The following is a 15,902-nucleotide window of genomic DNA, read 5'->3' on the forward strand; positions in this document are numbered from 1 at the left end:
AACAAACACAAGAACAGTCCACCTGACCCTTAAGCTGACATAATATCGTCACCAAACTTCCCTGTACGACCCAAAAACCTTGGTTCATAAGGAATTTAATTCAAAAGAGTTGTCATTGGATATAAAAAAGCTCTTTTCAACATGTTTTCATGATGCTTACATCATCTATGCCCACATTTATGTCTAAATTGTCTGTTATCTATTGTGTTCCAGAGTGGCTGTCCCATAAGCGTGGACAGGTTGGACAGGAATGTTCCCATCCTGTGCTTATGGTTCGATGTGAAGTCAAAACTCATTCAGGACTTAAGGTTGAGCAAGAAGGTCATGTGGGCCCTGCAGGAGCTGCTAAAGAGGGAACAGGGCCATGGCTGGAGGGCCTATACTGGCTGGCCCACGGTCTGTCCTACCGTGTGGTGTCACGGGTCTTCAGGGTTCCCAGGTCCACGATACACAGAATTGTCCACAGTTAATATGGAATAAATTGCCCAAAAGCCATGTTTTAGGCTTTGGAAGTCAGACCCACATTTGCATTCCGTGCTTTTCTGCATTACTATTCAATAAACATCTTTATTTTGAGTAACACCTTGGTGGTTTATTTCATAATGATGTGAGATACTGTGTGTGAACTATGTGACTGTTGGACAGAAAACAACTACAAATCACTCCAGTTTAAATAATAGTTTACTTTCAGAAAAACAAAATCACATTGGGCCGAAATACATAATAGTAAATAAATAATATGTCACAAATTGTAACAAAAATATACCAATACTTCCATAAAGCTGGAAAACACAAACTGGAACTTCATTGAGTTCTTAATAAAATAAAATATTTTCCTTTTATAAAACAAAGGGAAACATTGCAGGGATGTCACTGTTCTGGAAATTTGTCCACGAGCTTCCCAAAAAGGACGGGAACCGCTCAGTTTTGGCCACAGTTTCCTCGAGCCTTTTCCTCACTCCGGCAGACTCCGCTTTCAAAAAGTCAAGGAGTGTATCGTGCTTCCTTTTTTTTCTGGGTGATTTGGGGTTTGGCGCCGGATTAGAAGATGCCAACGACGTGCCCGTCGGTGTGGATGGCGTGGTAGCTGTGATGGTGGCCAGCTCTTCCACGGGACGTTCTACATTGGCCTTTAGGTTGGGTGGAAAAAACAAGAATTACTTAATGCTTGTGTATTGCACAAAAACAACTGTGTATAGGATGCTCAACAAGTTGATGTGAGAAATTATAGGATGTGTTCTGGATAATTATTTGATAGTGAATAGATACACAAAATTGACATGTTATTCTTATGGCTGTAAGAGCCTTCTATTGGCCAGCATCACATATGCTTTAGAATTGTCTCCACATTTGGACAACATTTTGAAAAGGTAATTAGTTTACTTAATATGCGTTTACAGAGAAGGCAGTGGACTGTGTGATAGTAATTTGTTTCAACTGTATTTCCACGTGAAATTCGGAGACATTACTCATAATGCATGATGAAAACTAATGCATTCTGATCTCACATGAAATAATCATATTGTAAATAAAACACGACACCCGAAATTGTGTGCAGTAAACAAGCGCGTATGTCCAGAACGTTATTCTGACTATGCTCCTTTAGCGACTGGCCATGTACATGTAAAAGCACGACTCGTTTAAGATACAAACAGGGATGGGCTGAACCGTGATTTTCTGCAGTTATCCTACTTTAGAGTTTGTAGCGTGAAGATTATTTTTTGGCAGCTCCCTTGGTAGATTTGTGCACTTCGTAAAGTAGCGATTTTGCAATGTTCATGTTTTAACGCGAAAATACGATTTTCTATTGCATTTACGTCCAACTAAGATATCTCAATACATTTTGTTGCAAATACATGCGTGGTTGTGGAAAACTACTTACATTTGTGCGGTTCCTTTCCGGGCATGTTTGTTGATATTGAGAATTCGCAAAGCCTTCTGGGTAGTCACTTCGCCGCCAAGTGAGGTAGGGAGCCCCCTCGGTCTTGAAGTGGTTACGACATGGTTTGAGGTCACTTCTGCCTCGGACTTGAGAGTATCGGGACACACTCCATTTTCACGTGAACGCGCAAACCGAGTGACTAGGGCACATAGCGAGTGAAAGTGCGAAGAATGGGACTCGGCCTTTGTCTCTCGGCTGGGAACGCCTTGGGATCCCGTCCGATGAGCTGGAGGAGGTAGCTGGGGATAAGGGGACGTCTGGGCTTCCCTTTTAAGGCTGCTGCCCCCGCGACCCGACCCGAATGGATGTATGTATGGATCTAATGTCACAAAGTGAAATAAAATGCGCTGAAAAATTACCTTTTTGTCTGGCGAGTGGGTTTGGTGTTTTTTTTTTTTTTTTTGTCTTAAAATACATGGTGTAGCTCTTAAAAAAAAATCAAAATATTTTTGCTTTTATAGCTCTTAGCTCAGAAAGAATCCTGACCCCTGAGATACACTTTACTCGTTTTTTTTTTTTGGCGTTTATTTATATCTTTAGAAGGACTTTCCATTTTTTCCATTCTCTAACATTCTTATAGAACTAAAAGTAGTTTTATAATGGCATAAAATCCAATGCCTTTGTGTATGTTATCTATATCACTTGTAGTCTAGAGGTTAGGATTTTAATCACTCATGTCCGCAACCCTGGTCGATTCTTTTCGACATCCCCAAAAAAAGTTCGTATCTACCGTTTTTCGTAACTCGAATGGTCGCAAGTAGGGTAGCGTCTGTACTGGAACAACCTTGAGACCGCTTGAAAAGTGCTTAAAATTGGCCAAGAAAAAGGTGTACAAAACCTTTAGATATTTTAAATATTATTGATATGCAAATGGGAAACAAAAATGAAAAACTAGGTCATTTAAAACAATCGATTTATTATCATACTTACTCTTTTACTTATATTCTGTATTGGCTTCAAATATGTTTTTAACACCTCGCAATAAGTACTTTTTTAAGAATTTGTAATTATAGATTTGTGTGTTTGGAGTTTCGCTGCATATAATCTTCCCAGTGCTGTGATAATCATTTCAATGCCAAAAACAAGCCTGTTTGCAAAGGAGGGAGATAACGTAGTAACTATTTTGGGGCAGATGTTTGCTTGGAGAGGCTTCTGCTTACGCTGAGGCATCTCATTCCCAAGAGAGACTTTTTTTTTTTCGACCGCACAGTTTCACAGTTTTGCTTCTGCCTGTATTCGTTGTATTCGGCCTCAGCAGTTGAGATGAAGTTCAGCAATCTTTTGCTGCTGTAATCATTTTGGGAAGTGAGTTATTGTGTCCCATTAAATGCAACAGTTGGCTTGCAGGGCAAAAGTTAAAATTGCAGTCATTTCTTAAGACTTTTGGTCACTTTAGCAATCTCAACATTTTCTGGCGTCTCTTTTGTGCTTTCTTTTGAAAGGTGTGTTTGTTAAGATGTCCTCTTTTTAACCTTTCTGTTGAGAGAAATGTTCAGTTCAAAGTAAATTTTGGACATCATTACGTACAGGAGGGTATAAATGATTAATATAGAATGTTGTATTTTCAACTTATTAGGTATAGAAAATTGCTAATCCAATAATAGTTTTAATGATTAATCCTTTATATCAAAAAAAAAAAAACAAAATCCTGCATAATGGCCTGGCGTTGCCGCGTAATGGCGGTGCCAGGCTTGGCGTTGCCAGGACTGGGGTTGGGGCCGGTGTTTTGATGAAAAATCGGCAGAGAGCCATTAAGGCAGTGGTGTCTAAACTTTTGAAAAAGGGGGCCAGATTTGGTAACCTGAAAATGTGCGAGGGCCGACTATTCAGCCTGGCATTATCGGAACAGTGTCTAGGTTTTGTGTCAAGGCACCCCCAATAAATACCAACACAATTGTTAAACATCTGCTTTTGGGTAGAAGTGGCTATGGAGCTGCATGCAGTCATAAAGCTCTTTGGCAATCCCTAGTGCAGGAATGTACAAAGTCTGGCAGGGGGGCCAGTTACGGCCCGTGATCATGTTATTACTGGCCCGCGGCCTCTGTCATAAATTTAATCATATGTGGCCCCCCAGTAATGTTAACCGAGGTATAAAAGAAGTATCACCAAAAAAATCCCCATTGCCCCAGAAGATGACAGTAGCCCATCAAGTGCTGTAAAAAAAGGTGAAGCCACTGGAAGCTGTTTAAATGCCACAGCAGCGCTTTGTCACGGGATCCTGTGAGTCAATTGAAAATGCTACAAAGGCGAGCCACGATGTGCGACGTGATTGCTAAGCACTGCAAACCCTTTACGGAGGGTGAATTGATCAAGTACTGTTCAAAGAATGCCAGGTTGACTAGTCGGCCCTCATACATTTCCAGCCTACCAAATGCGGCCCTCTTTTTGAAAAGTATAGACAGCCTTGATCTATTGTTCAAACTAGAAATATTTTCATTCGATAAGTTTTAGGAGGGATTTTTTTTCATTTTGATATTGGTCACAACTTGTTAATAGTGTGGTATGGTGGGTTCTGAAGTCAGACTGGTTGAAAACCTCTGATTTTAAATAATTTTTCCTACAGCCTTACTTAAAATGCTGATGCTTCAACATTGAACACACGCCTGCTCTGAGCCATGCTGTCTTTTTTTATAAGCTACTAGCTTCATGTTTCATTGACGCTGAAATTCTTACCTCTCGCTTTCCTTCTTCGCCCGACCCCCATGGCCCTTATTTTGCAGGTATGGCCTCGCAAGTGCAAGTGTTCTCCCCCCACTCTCTTCAGTCAAGTGCCTTCTTTAGCGTGAAGAAACTGAAAGTGGAGCGAAGTTGCAACTGGGATATGACAGGGTACGGCACGCACGGAAAAGCCTACAGCCACAACAGCAGCAGCAAGAACGTGGGAGTCAACAGCTCCACCTTGCCATATGAGCAAGCGCTCATCTTCCCGGCTATCTCGGGCTACGTAACGCTAGTGTCGGCCGGCAGCGATTCCGGAGGGAGCGACGGCAGCGGCAAGGAGGTCCACAATCTTACTCGCCGCAGCACCGTCAGTCTCCTGGACACGTACCAGCGATGTGGGCTTAAACGCAAAAGCGAGGAGCTGGAGGAAAACAGCAGTGTGCAGATCATCGAGGAGCACGGTCTGCCGATGATCCCGAACGGGGCGGCCACCGCCGCCTCTACGGCCACGTCCAAAAACAGTGGCGCCAACAATGAGGGCGACTACCAACTAGTGCAGCACGAAGTGCTCTGCTCCATGACCAACACATACGAAGTGTTGGAATTCCTGGGCAGGGGGACGTTCGGACAGGTGGTCAAATGCTGGAAGAGGGGCACCAACGAGATCGTGGCCATCAAGATCCTGAAGAACCATCCGTCGTATGCCAGGCAGGGTCAAATCGAGGTCAGCATCCTGGCACGTCTCAGCACCGAGAGCGCTGACGATTTCAACTTTGTGAGGGCCTACGAGTGCTTCCAGCACAAGAACCACACGTGCCTCGTGTTTGAAATGTTGGAGCAGAACTTGTACGACTTTCTGAAGCAGAACAAGTTCAGCCCTCTGCCGCTCAAATACATCAGGCCCGTGCTGCAGCAGGTGGCCACGGCACTGATGAAGCTGAAGAGTCTCGGCCTCATCCACGCCGACCTGAAGCCAGAAAACATCATGCTTGTTGATCCGTCGCGGCAGCCCTACCGGGTCAAAGTTATCGACTTTGGCTCTGCCAGCCATGTCTCCAAAGCAGTCTGCTCCACTTATCTGCAGTCCAGATACTACAGGTAAAAAGGACATTATACAGATGGTCCTCGCTTGGTTTCTGCTTCTTTTATGTGTTGCATTTGTGGGACTTTCTTGAATCATGGGTTTGTAAGGGTGCTCGAAAACTTTGAAAATGCTTGAAATTTTCAGAAAGGCAAATCCTTTTTAGGTTAAATGCTTGAAAAATGCTTGAAATGGTTGCCCTTGGCATGTTTCTGGGCAGTCTGTCTCTACAGACCACGCAATAGTTCACAAAAAGTGCAATGACCTCAACATGCCTGCTGTGGTGGCTTGTCATTATTGCGTTGTCATGTGAAGCGTCACCGCCCTCTACTGGTCTTGCCCAAGAGGACAGCTCTATTAAGAAAACTGGCCCTTTTGGCTCGGCTCACTTTCAACTCCCAAACAGTTTCTCAGATGTTTCTGTTTTTATACAAACTGTATTATTTTTTTTTATTTGTATGCCTGTTGACCGTAATCATTACACAACACCTATAGGGCCCTTTCCTTGTTTGTAACCAATGGTGACATAGCCAAAATGCGCATGCATTGTCGAATCATGGGGGAACTGATGTCAGTTTATAGCATCCCATTGAAACAAAAAGATCATAGATAGAAACAGCTCAAAATAGCTCAAAACGTGTACTAGCAGCAATATAGCGACTTTATTTTAGTCCTCAAATTTAACCAAAAACGTTCTTTTGAGCGGCGCTGGATTTCTTCTTTTTGAAGGTACTGGAAAAATTTAAAGATTGGCCTTGAAAGTCCTTGAAAAGTGCTTGAAGGTGGCCATTAAAATGGTGTTCGAACCCTGGGTTTATTTCTTGTGAATTGAAATGGACTCACTATAGACAATCCATTTTAATGCAGTTTCAAAGTCCTGTTCTGATTTGACAATTTCCATTAAAGAAGATGCCAACCAGGAGTTTCTGAACAGTTTTCCCTTTCAACTGTAATCGCTACACAGGGCTCCCATTTCCTCTGAGATAAAGATGAAGAGGTTATCCGGAGTTCTCCTGTAATATGTGCCTGTAATCCACACCAGCGGGTCGTGCATTAGAACCAGATGAATCCCTGGAAGATCTTTTTTTTCTTCTATGTCCCATGCATTTCTTTTATCCAAAATAGAAAAGCAAGGTTAGAGGTTGGAAAAGGTAATTAAACAGTCAAAATATTGACAGGAAGCGACAATTATGTACCGCTGGTTGTGTTGCCACTGAGGCAAAGAGGAAGGACCGGCATGACTGAACTCTCCATGCATTTTATGATGATGCGTCCGCAAACATGTCAGGTGGTGGTTCTTTAACTGTCAAAGTTTGTTTGATTTAGTTTCTTTTGAACTTTTGACTCTAGCATTGAAGTTTGCTCAGCTGTTTACCCTCCTACACCCTCATGCAAACAATGTTGCTTTTCTTGATGAGATTCTCCCAATTGTTGTGTTTTCTTTAATTTTGTGAAGTCATACAGGAATCTTACTGGTCACCACTAAACAAAAGTCTTGCACTGGAAAGAATACACACAAATTGTGGAATAGTACTCTATTTTCTCGTCCTTGCATAGGCATGTTACAGATACCACGGTAAAATAGTGTTCTAAAATGGAATTTTAACACTATAAGTTTTACCCCAAAGAGGAGAAATAGAATTAGAATTGTCTTTATTTAAAACTGCGTTATGCCCATTACTGCTGATAACAAAGCGTGAACATTGTTTAAAACGAGATTAGACATTGCACTACAGGATAATCATGTAATAAAGATTTAAAAAATAAAAATGCAATAAAAATAATGTATGGATAAGATGGCAAAATATTCTAAAGGTAGTGGTTGGAGAATGTAATGAACAGTGATTTCATTCTGCTCATTTCAGCTTGGAAGTTTGAAACTTTGCTCACCCAGTCGTTGAGGGCCTTCTTATATTATGTTGGAGTTGCGTGCTTCGACCCCCACAACGTGCCTGCTGTAAGTTTACCTGCTGACGTTCCTTCTTTGCCTTTGCCACCTTTTAGGTTTTAGGCAATTGTGGCTTTTCGTTTCTGTTTTTCGCCGCGTATGTCGTGTATTGTCCAGTAGCTCCCCGTTCGCGTTGGGGCTGCCAAAGGCTTCCTGTTTTGTTTTTTTCCCGATAGCCCCGTTGTTGGATATTATTTCACTTTGTGGTTCTCTATTTTGATTTTTATGCCTAATTACATCATTGTCACTCTTATGTTGTTGCTGTTCTTAGAAATACCACACCCCTTTTGGCTAATCTGCATTTTGTTAACTTGATGAATTAATAGAGAAAATGGGCTCAGGAGAGGTCTTCAGAAAAGGTTTGGCTTTCTTATCTAAAGGCTTCTCTCCCTGTCTGCCTTGCAAGTTTGAAATCCATTAATAGTTTCTCTCCTTATTTTTAATGTCTACTAAAGTTTAAACTATACCTATAGGGTTATTTTTGATGACACTGCTACTAAGGTATCTTGTTGAGTTTGCAAATTACCCTTTTGTGAAGCTGTTATAGTTACCCATCTTTCTTATGTTAACTGTTATTTTGTGGTTCTAACGAGACGTCCTTTGTGAAATGGACCGTTGATCATTGTCTTGTCTCCATTCTCTTATGCCAATATATCTCCACAGGAAAACCTCCTAGACATTCATTAACGAATGTGAACGAAAGCTTATTTTGCTGTGGCATTGTTGACAGATGCGAGCCTTCTTTATTCAGTCAATGGCAGTGATGTGCTTTGTTGCCTTTATCTCTGCTTTGTGCTTTTCAGCTTTTTCCCGCCGCTATGATTTTCTATTTCTTATTCAATATGGTGGATTCAAAGTAGTTTTTGCAGATAATTCTCACAACCACAAGTCAGCAGTTGCACTGTGAGTAGGAGAATAACGTGTGTCAGCACATAAATCATAGAATGACATTCATCAAGTGCAAACATTTCCCCTTCAAATAAGAAGGTTTTTGCTTCTCTTGATGAGTCGCAGCATTTGCCTTTGCTATTTTAATAGTTGATATAGACGGAATAGTTCATTCAAGGGAGGGCAAGCACAGAGCCATTTTCATCCGTGCTCTCATAGCCATTTATTAAACAGTCATGCACACAAATACAAAATAATAATAATAATAATAATTTCCTTGTATTGTCATTCTGTGTAACAATGTACACAGAACGAAATGTCGATTGCACCTGACCCGTTGTAGCGAGCCGATGCAGCCGCAGCCAACAGAGGGCGCCGCCGACCACTTTTTAAGTCTTAGGAATGACTCGGCCGGGGCGCGAACCACCGACCTCCCAGTCTCAAAGCGGGCGCCTTACCATCTAGGCTACATGAGGCCATCCTGTCTCCAGCTACTAATGTCACTCACGTTTTGTCCATGCAGGTGCAAATTTCATAAACTGAATACAGTTCTTCTATTACTGGCTGTTCATAGAATCCCTAAATCAAATATTACATATTTGGCGAGTTTGTAGTTTAAATTTCTTAAAACACGGTTATGCGTGACAACAATACAGGGAGTGCAGAATTATTAGGCAAGTTGTATTTTTGAGGATTAATTTTATTATTGAACAACAACCATGTTCTTAATGAACCCAAAAGTCTCATTAATATCAAAGCTGAATATTTTGGAAGTTGGAGTGGGGCTTTTTTAGTTTTAGCTATTTTAGGAGGATATCTGTGTGTGCAGGTGACTATTACTGTGCATAATTATTAGGCAACTTAACAAAAAACAAATGTATACCCATTTCAATTATTTATTTTCATCAGGGAAACCAATATAACAGCTCAACATTCACAAATATACATTTCTGACATTCAAAAACAAAACAAAAACAAATCAGTGACCAATATAGCCACCTTTCTTTGCAAGGACACTCAAAAGCCTGCCATCCATGGATTCTGTCAGTGCTTTGATCTGTTCACGATCAACATTGCGTGCAGCAGCAACCACAGCCTCCCAGACACTGTTCAGAGAGGTGTACTGTTTTCCCTCCTTGTAAATCTCACATTTGATGAGGGACCACTGGTTCTCTATGGGGTTCAGATCAGGTGAACAAGGAGCCCATGTCATTAGTTTTTCTTCTTTTAGACCCTTTCTTGCCAGCCACGCTGTGGAGTACTTGGATGCGTGTGATGGAGCGTTGTCCTGCATGAAAATCATGTTTTTCTTGAAGGATGCGGACTTCTTCCTGTACCACTGCTGGAAGAAGGTGTCTTCCAGAAACTGGCAGTAGGACTGGGAGTTGAGCTTGAGTCCGTCCTCAACCCGAAAAGGCCCCACAAGCTCATCTTTGATGATACCAGCCCATACCAGTACCCCACCTCCACCTTGCTGGCGTCTGAGGAGGACTGGACCTCTCTGCCCTTTACCGATCCAGCCACGGGCCCATCCATCTGGCCCATCAAGACTCACTCTCATTTCATCAGTCCATAAAACCTTAGAAAAATCCGTCTTGAGATTTTTCTTGGCCCAGTCTTGACGTTTCAGCTTGTGTGTCTTGTTCAGTGGTGGTCGTTTTTCAGCCTTTCTTACCTTGGCCATGTTTCTGAGTATTGCACACCTTGTGCTTTTGGGCACTCCAGTGATGTTGCAGCTCTGAAATATGGCAAAACTGGTGGCAAGTGGCATCTTGGCAGTTGTACGCTTGACTTTTCTCAGTTCACGGGCAGTTATTTTGCGCCTTGGTTTTTCTACACGCTTCTTGCGACCCTGTTGACTATTTTGAATGTAACGCTTGATTGTTTGATGATCACGCTTCAGAAGCTTGGCAATTTTAAGAGTGCTGCATCCCTCTGCAAGATATCTCACTATTTTTTACTTTTCAGAGCCTGTCAAGTCCCTCTTATGACCCATTTTGCCAAAGGAAAGGAAGTTGCCTAATAATTATGCACACCTAATATAGGGTGTTGATGTCATTAGACCACACCCCTTCTCATTACAGAGATGCACATCACCTGATATGCTTAATTGGTAGTAGGCTTTCGAGCCTATACAGCTTGGAGTAAGACAACATGCATAAAGAGGATGATGTGGTCAAAATACTCATTTGCCTAATAATTCTGCACTCCCTGTAGAATAGCAACCAAGGTGTGTTGCTGTGAGTTTCCCTGGAATGTATTGCGACGAGGTGGAACAAAGAAATCCATGCTAACTGATTAAGCACAGAGGGAAATATTCTGGCCAGCGCAGTTTGGCTTTTAGCGGGACAACCGATTCCAGGACCCCTAACAATTGCAGGTACCGATACCTTGAATTATGGCCTTGTATCGACCCACTATCAATCCCTGGTCCTACAAATTATAAGAGTACAGTTTTATTCGGGATGTCTTACTGTGCTGATTTTAGTGATACCCAAGATGAAAATATTTGGACCTATCGGAGGCAATGCCGTTCTATATGTGTTTTTTTTAGATTTAATATCTACAAAAGCCTATAAAAATGGATAGGATAATCACGAAAGAGCCCCTGTTGAATAAAAAAAAGCCCACATATGATATTACTGTATTTTTTTGTGTATCGCGCACATTTTTCTGTACCTAAAAAAGAACTGAAAGTTCAGGTGTGCATTATACATGAGGTTTTGTTTGTGCAATGATTGATCAGTCAGATAAATATCACTGACCACACACGCAAAACATTGAATGCAACGGGAATAGAACCATGGTCATGTCAGTGAGTGCCAAATCCTAACCACTAGACCACAAGTAATATAGACATAGGCATACGAAAATGCATTAGATGCTATCTTATTATCACATGTTTTTTTTGCACCATACCAAGGACGAATGTTAGAAAATGGAAGAAACAAAAAGTCGTTCTGAAATATATAAACTAATGCAAAAAAAGTATTTCGAGGGAAAACCACCCTTTGCTGTATCTGATGATGAATTGGACTTTGAAGGACATCAAAGTGATACCTAATTTCAATTTAGTATTATGTGCATAGGTTATGTTTTCAATAAATTATTTTAATCATTGCAGCACGTGTTAAACATGTGTCGCTTATAATGCAGTTTTAAGTTTTAGGTGAGAAAGAGTGAAACAAAATTTAATACCAAATTTCAATAAGAAAAGGGGATGCGCGTCATATACGAGTGTGCATTATACACAGATAAAGTATTCATTCTTTTATTATTATTATTTCTTAAATATGTCTTGTGGCAACATTTTGACCTGTTTTTAACAAAATAAATCAGCTGTTCATTCATGTATTTCTTATAGAAAAGTATCTGTAGTACTACAAGTCTGTGCTTACAAAAACCTTGGGGCTGATGCCACTGTAGGATTTTCCACAATCCACACAGGCTTATAGTGTAGCCTTAATAAGTGCTGAAATATGTATGTTTCCATCAGAGGCTGAGGCAGGGCACTTCAGCCACACCTGTCTCTCTGCTTGTCTATCTGTCTGCCGCCAGCGACACATGCAGACTGGCTAGGCTATCAATCTTGCTAGCTATGCCGCACGTGAAAAAGCTTAGAGGGGCATTGTAATGCAAGATGCCACATGTTAGTTACTCCTCTGCTGCCAAAGATAATCAAGCGTTTGGGAATGACCTCTCCATAGATAAAAGGAGGAAGGTGCAGGGATGCAGTCAGTAGATTTTTTGCAGGGAATACCGTAATAACTCGTTTATCCTGGTTAATTAGGACAGAACCCCTCCGCAAACTAGCGATGCACCTTCATAAAAGGCCGCAAGTGTTAAACCAATCTTGAGATGACGTCCTTACCGACTGAGAGTATACGACTGTAAAAAATAACAACTAATAATCTACAGGTAAAAAATTGCAGAATTGCTGTTGAATGAATGGTCTTTATTGTCAATGTAAAAAAGTACAACAAAATTGGAGGGCTTCTCCTTTCAGTGTAAAAAAGCGATGTAGAGAGACCTGCAGCCACGCTATTGCCATTTCTCCTGATGCCGCCTTTGCTGGCCAAACCCGATAATAATCCACAGCGTACCCGCTGATGATCACCATTTCATTGTGCTCTTCTGACTTTCCTCTGAGTCAAATTTATTGATGAATTTATTTTCAATGTAACAAGCTGCTAATGTCCCATGCTTGTCAGTTTGTTTTAATGGACACATTTTCTTGTGCTCCTGCCTGGCTGTTTGACAGCATACACCAGCCTATCACAGTCCCGCACACAGACAGTCACACCCACCCAATACACACACATACAACCTGACCCCCTTGATAGCATTTGCTGTGCGCTGTCTACCCAGATCACAATGCAAGATATGTTGATGTCAATCGCAATAAAGGCAATTCAATTCAAAATCCACAAAGCAGCGAACAGCGATTTTCAAAGCACGAAGAAACAACGAATTGCTACTGTAGTCGGATTAAGATCACAAAATTGCTGATTTTGGATTCTGTGAATATATGTAAAGGCTAGCAGTAATCCAAATAGGTTCTTATTCAGACTACAGTGGTACCTCTTCATACAAGCACCTCTACACAGGATAATTTAATTATACGAGCAGCTCCAGCTACCACTAGAGACCACAAGGCTGCTCACTGATTATAAATTCCGACTGCCAGTGTCATCTCATCCAATCAGCGCATGCAAACTACTACCAGCCCCCAAAAAAATGTGCTTCAAAAATTTGTGTGTATGTTAACTTAAAACTAGAGTAACTTTAATTTGAACCACACAATATATGCTTAGTCATCATCAACAATCTCTCATACCTGTCAACCTACACCAATTGCTCCCCTTATTAAAGATTTCTAATACTTTATTTTTTTGCCACCCTAACATTAAATTCAAATTTTAACATGGTTAAGAAAAAGGCCTGAGGAAGCCAAAACTATCCTTTTTGCTTGCTGTATTCACGGGTGTGCTTTTTTCATGACAGTCATAACACCTTAGTATGCATGACATAATCTTAATAACCTCTTTTATTTATTATGTGCCTCCGGGCACCTATTGCTTCTGTCTCCATTGAGCAACCAGCGAGAAGAGGCATGTTGCAGCGAGGTTAAATAACTTAAGGTAGTAAAGCACATGAAACATATTGACACATTTGTCTAGTTCTGGCAATCACTCAAGCGATGTAATGAAACGTTTTGTTCTATTGAAAAGAAAACGGGATCAATAATAACTGACTGCTGCTACCGTATCAACTGTACACTGTAAATGTACGGCAAGCACTCCACATTTCCAGACTTTTTTCCATCATCTTTGGTCTCCCGCCTTTTCCAATTTCTATACATACCATAGGTCAATCAAGGTATTCCCAAATTCTGAAACGTGCAAAATGTGAGGATACTAAATTAAGATTTAGAATTGAATTGAATTGTCTTTATTGTCATTGATAACAACGTTGTATGCAATGAGATTAGACATGGCTCTCCTGGGTAAAACATAAAATAAAGACTTTGAAAATAAAAACATTAGGCCCTTAATATTCTTATACAATCCCTATCCCAAATCCCAATGAATGCTGTTCTTGAACCATTTGGACAACCTAGACGGTTTTGGGCCCTTTTGAAAGTTAAGGCTCTGAAGTTTTGTCACACACTGCAATAATCTCTGCAAGTGCTACTAACATTGAGAAAGCAGAGTTGGAACTCACAAAAATGGAAGGTTTTTATTCTCGCCTGAAACTTTTTTATGGGTAGGTTTTGGCGTTTCCAAAAGTCTGCATTTGGAGACGGCCACTTTACTGCACTAAAACCTTTGCAACTGTGTATTTTACTTTGGAAATTTTTTTAGACATTGTGAAAGAGTTGTAAAGGTTTGACTTCTCTTTCTATAAGTCATATCAATGAGTGTGCACATTTGCGCAGATTAACGGTACGTAAAAATTAATCACAAATTGCCTTGCGCTCATTTAATTCCGGCTCTGATTTAAATACACTTCGAAAAATTGTATACATTTATGTTAGAAAAGTGTCAATCAGCATTCAAATCAGTTACTACTGGCTGAAGATAATTGGACCTATCCGAGGCAATACCGTTCTATAAAACAGGCCTGTATTGGCTAATGCGGGCGGTGGATCACGAAAAAATCCTGGTATTGTCATGATTCAGGGCACCTGTGACTGCCCAATTGGCGCCAACAGCCCTGAGCGCTGATTGGTTCAGACTCTTTTTAAACCCCCGGCTTCCAAGAGGAAGCCGTCAGACCGTTTGCGAACCTATGCTCCCAGCTAGGCAAGCTCATACCTTCCGACATTTACCTGCCCTGTTTTCTCCTGCCTGATACCTGTTGCCAACCCTTTTCTGGACCCGTTTCTGCCCTGATCTGCCATCCCGAACACCGACCTGTTTTGCCCTGTTTCCTGCCTGATACCTGTTGCCGACCTCTTTTCTGAACTCAATAACGCCCTTGCTCTACCGTCCCGGCTAGTGACCAGTATCCCTGCTGCCTACGATTATCCTCACTCGACATGGAAGTGCCACATCCGCGTTCCAGCCACCTGCTACCCGTGTCCCTCGATCATCGGATCGTGGAAGCAAGCACTGCTCTCCCTCTTTATCAATAAAACTGAGTAAACAACGCTACTGGGTCCTGTCTCCGTTTCTGGCTTGTGACAGCTTTAGACTGATCTTTATGTTACGTGTGATGAGTATATTTTAAAATGGTCATCATATCTTGAATACCAAGGGTTTAAGATTTCCAATTGTATGAGGCATGGTGTATTTCAGTGACTGGTAACATTGTACGGACATGTTTTTGTTTACCAAAAGTCAGGGACAATAATTACAACATAATTCTAATAATCTTAAAGTTAGAACAATAATAAAATGAAAAAGAGTAATGCATCGTAACAATATTTTGGACTTTAAGGTGCACATGATTAAGGCACATGAAATTAAAACTACTAATTGAAAAAAACTTATTTTATGTTTGAGAATACCTTTAAGATGGTGGATGTGAAGGTGGTTTCGTTAAAGTCAGTGAGAGACTGTGCTGTATTGATTGGTTCACCTCAGCTTTGATGGCAGCAACGTGCCATGTCCTTGTTCAACCTTACTTGATGCTTTTTCCTGTATTTGAAAGCTGACATTTTAAGATCCGGCCACACAAACACATTGCAGTGTACTTTTATTTTAAAGATAATTGGAATTTCTCAGCACGGTTTACACGCATGTTTGGTGCATATCTCATTCTTGTCTGGTATTGAGCGTGGGCGGCTTGGCTGTCATCAATCGCTGAATGGCACCAGCGCCCTCGGGTGTAAATGTATCGTAAGGCTGACCCTCACTCTGACACACCAGGATTCCCGC

The 15,902-nt window shown here is 41.2% G+C and overlaps 1 protein-coding gene across 1 annotated transcript in view; it reads left to right on the forward strand.

Moving 5' to 3' along the window:
- The window catches only part of hipk2 (homeodomain interacting protein kinase 2), a 173,896-nt gene that overhangs the window by 38,107 nt on the left and 119,887 nt on the right, over positions 1–15,902 (forward strand). Inside the window, exon 2 of the mRNA XM_088341004.1 lies at positions 4,663–5,701. Coding sequence (XP_088197130.1) covers positions 4,663–5,701 — 1,039 coding nt within the window. The remainder of the gene's footprint in view (positions 1–4,662; positions 5,702–15,902) is intronic.

This window comes from Urocampus carinirostris, chromosome 7 (genome assembly GCF_059441175.1).
Source record: "Urocampus carinirostris isolate Australia breed hairy pipefish chromosome 7, RoL_Ucar_1.0, whole genome shotgun sequence".
Taxonomy (NCBI): domain Eukaryota; kingdom Metazoa; phylum Chordata; class Actinopteri; order Syngnathiformes; family Syngnathidae; genus Urocampus; species Urocampus carinirostris.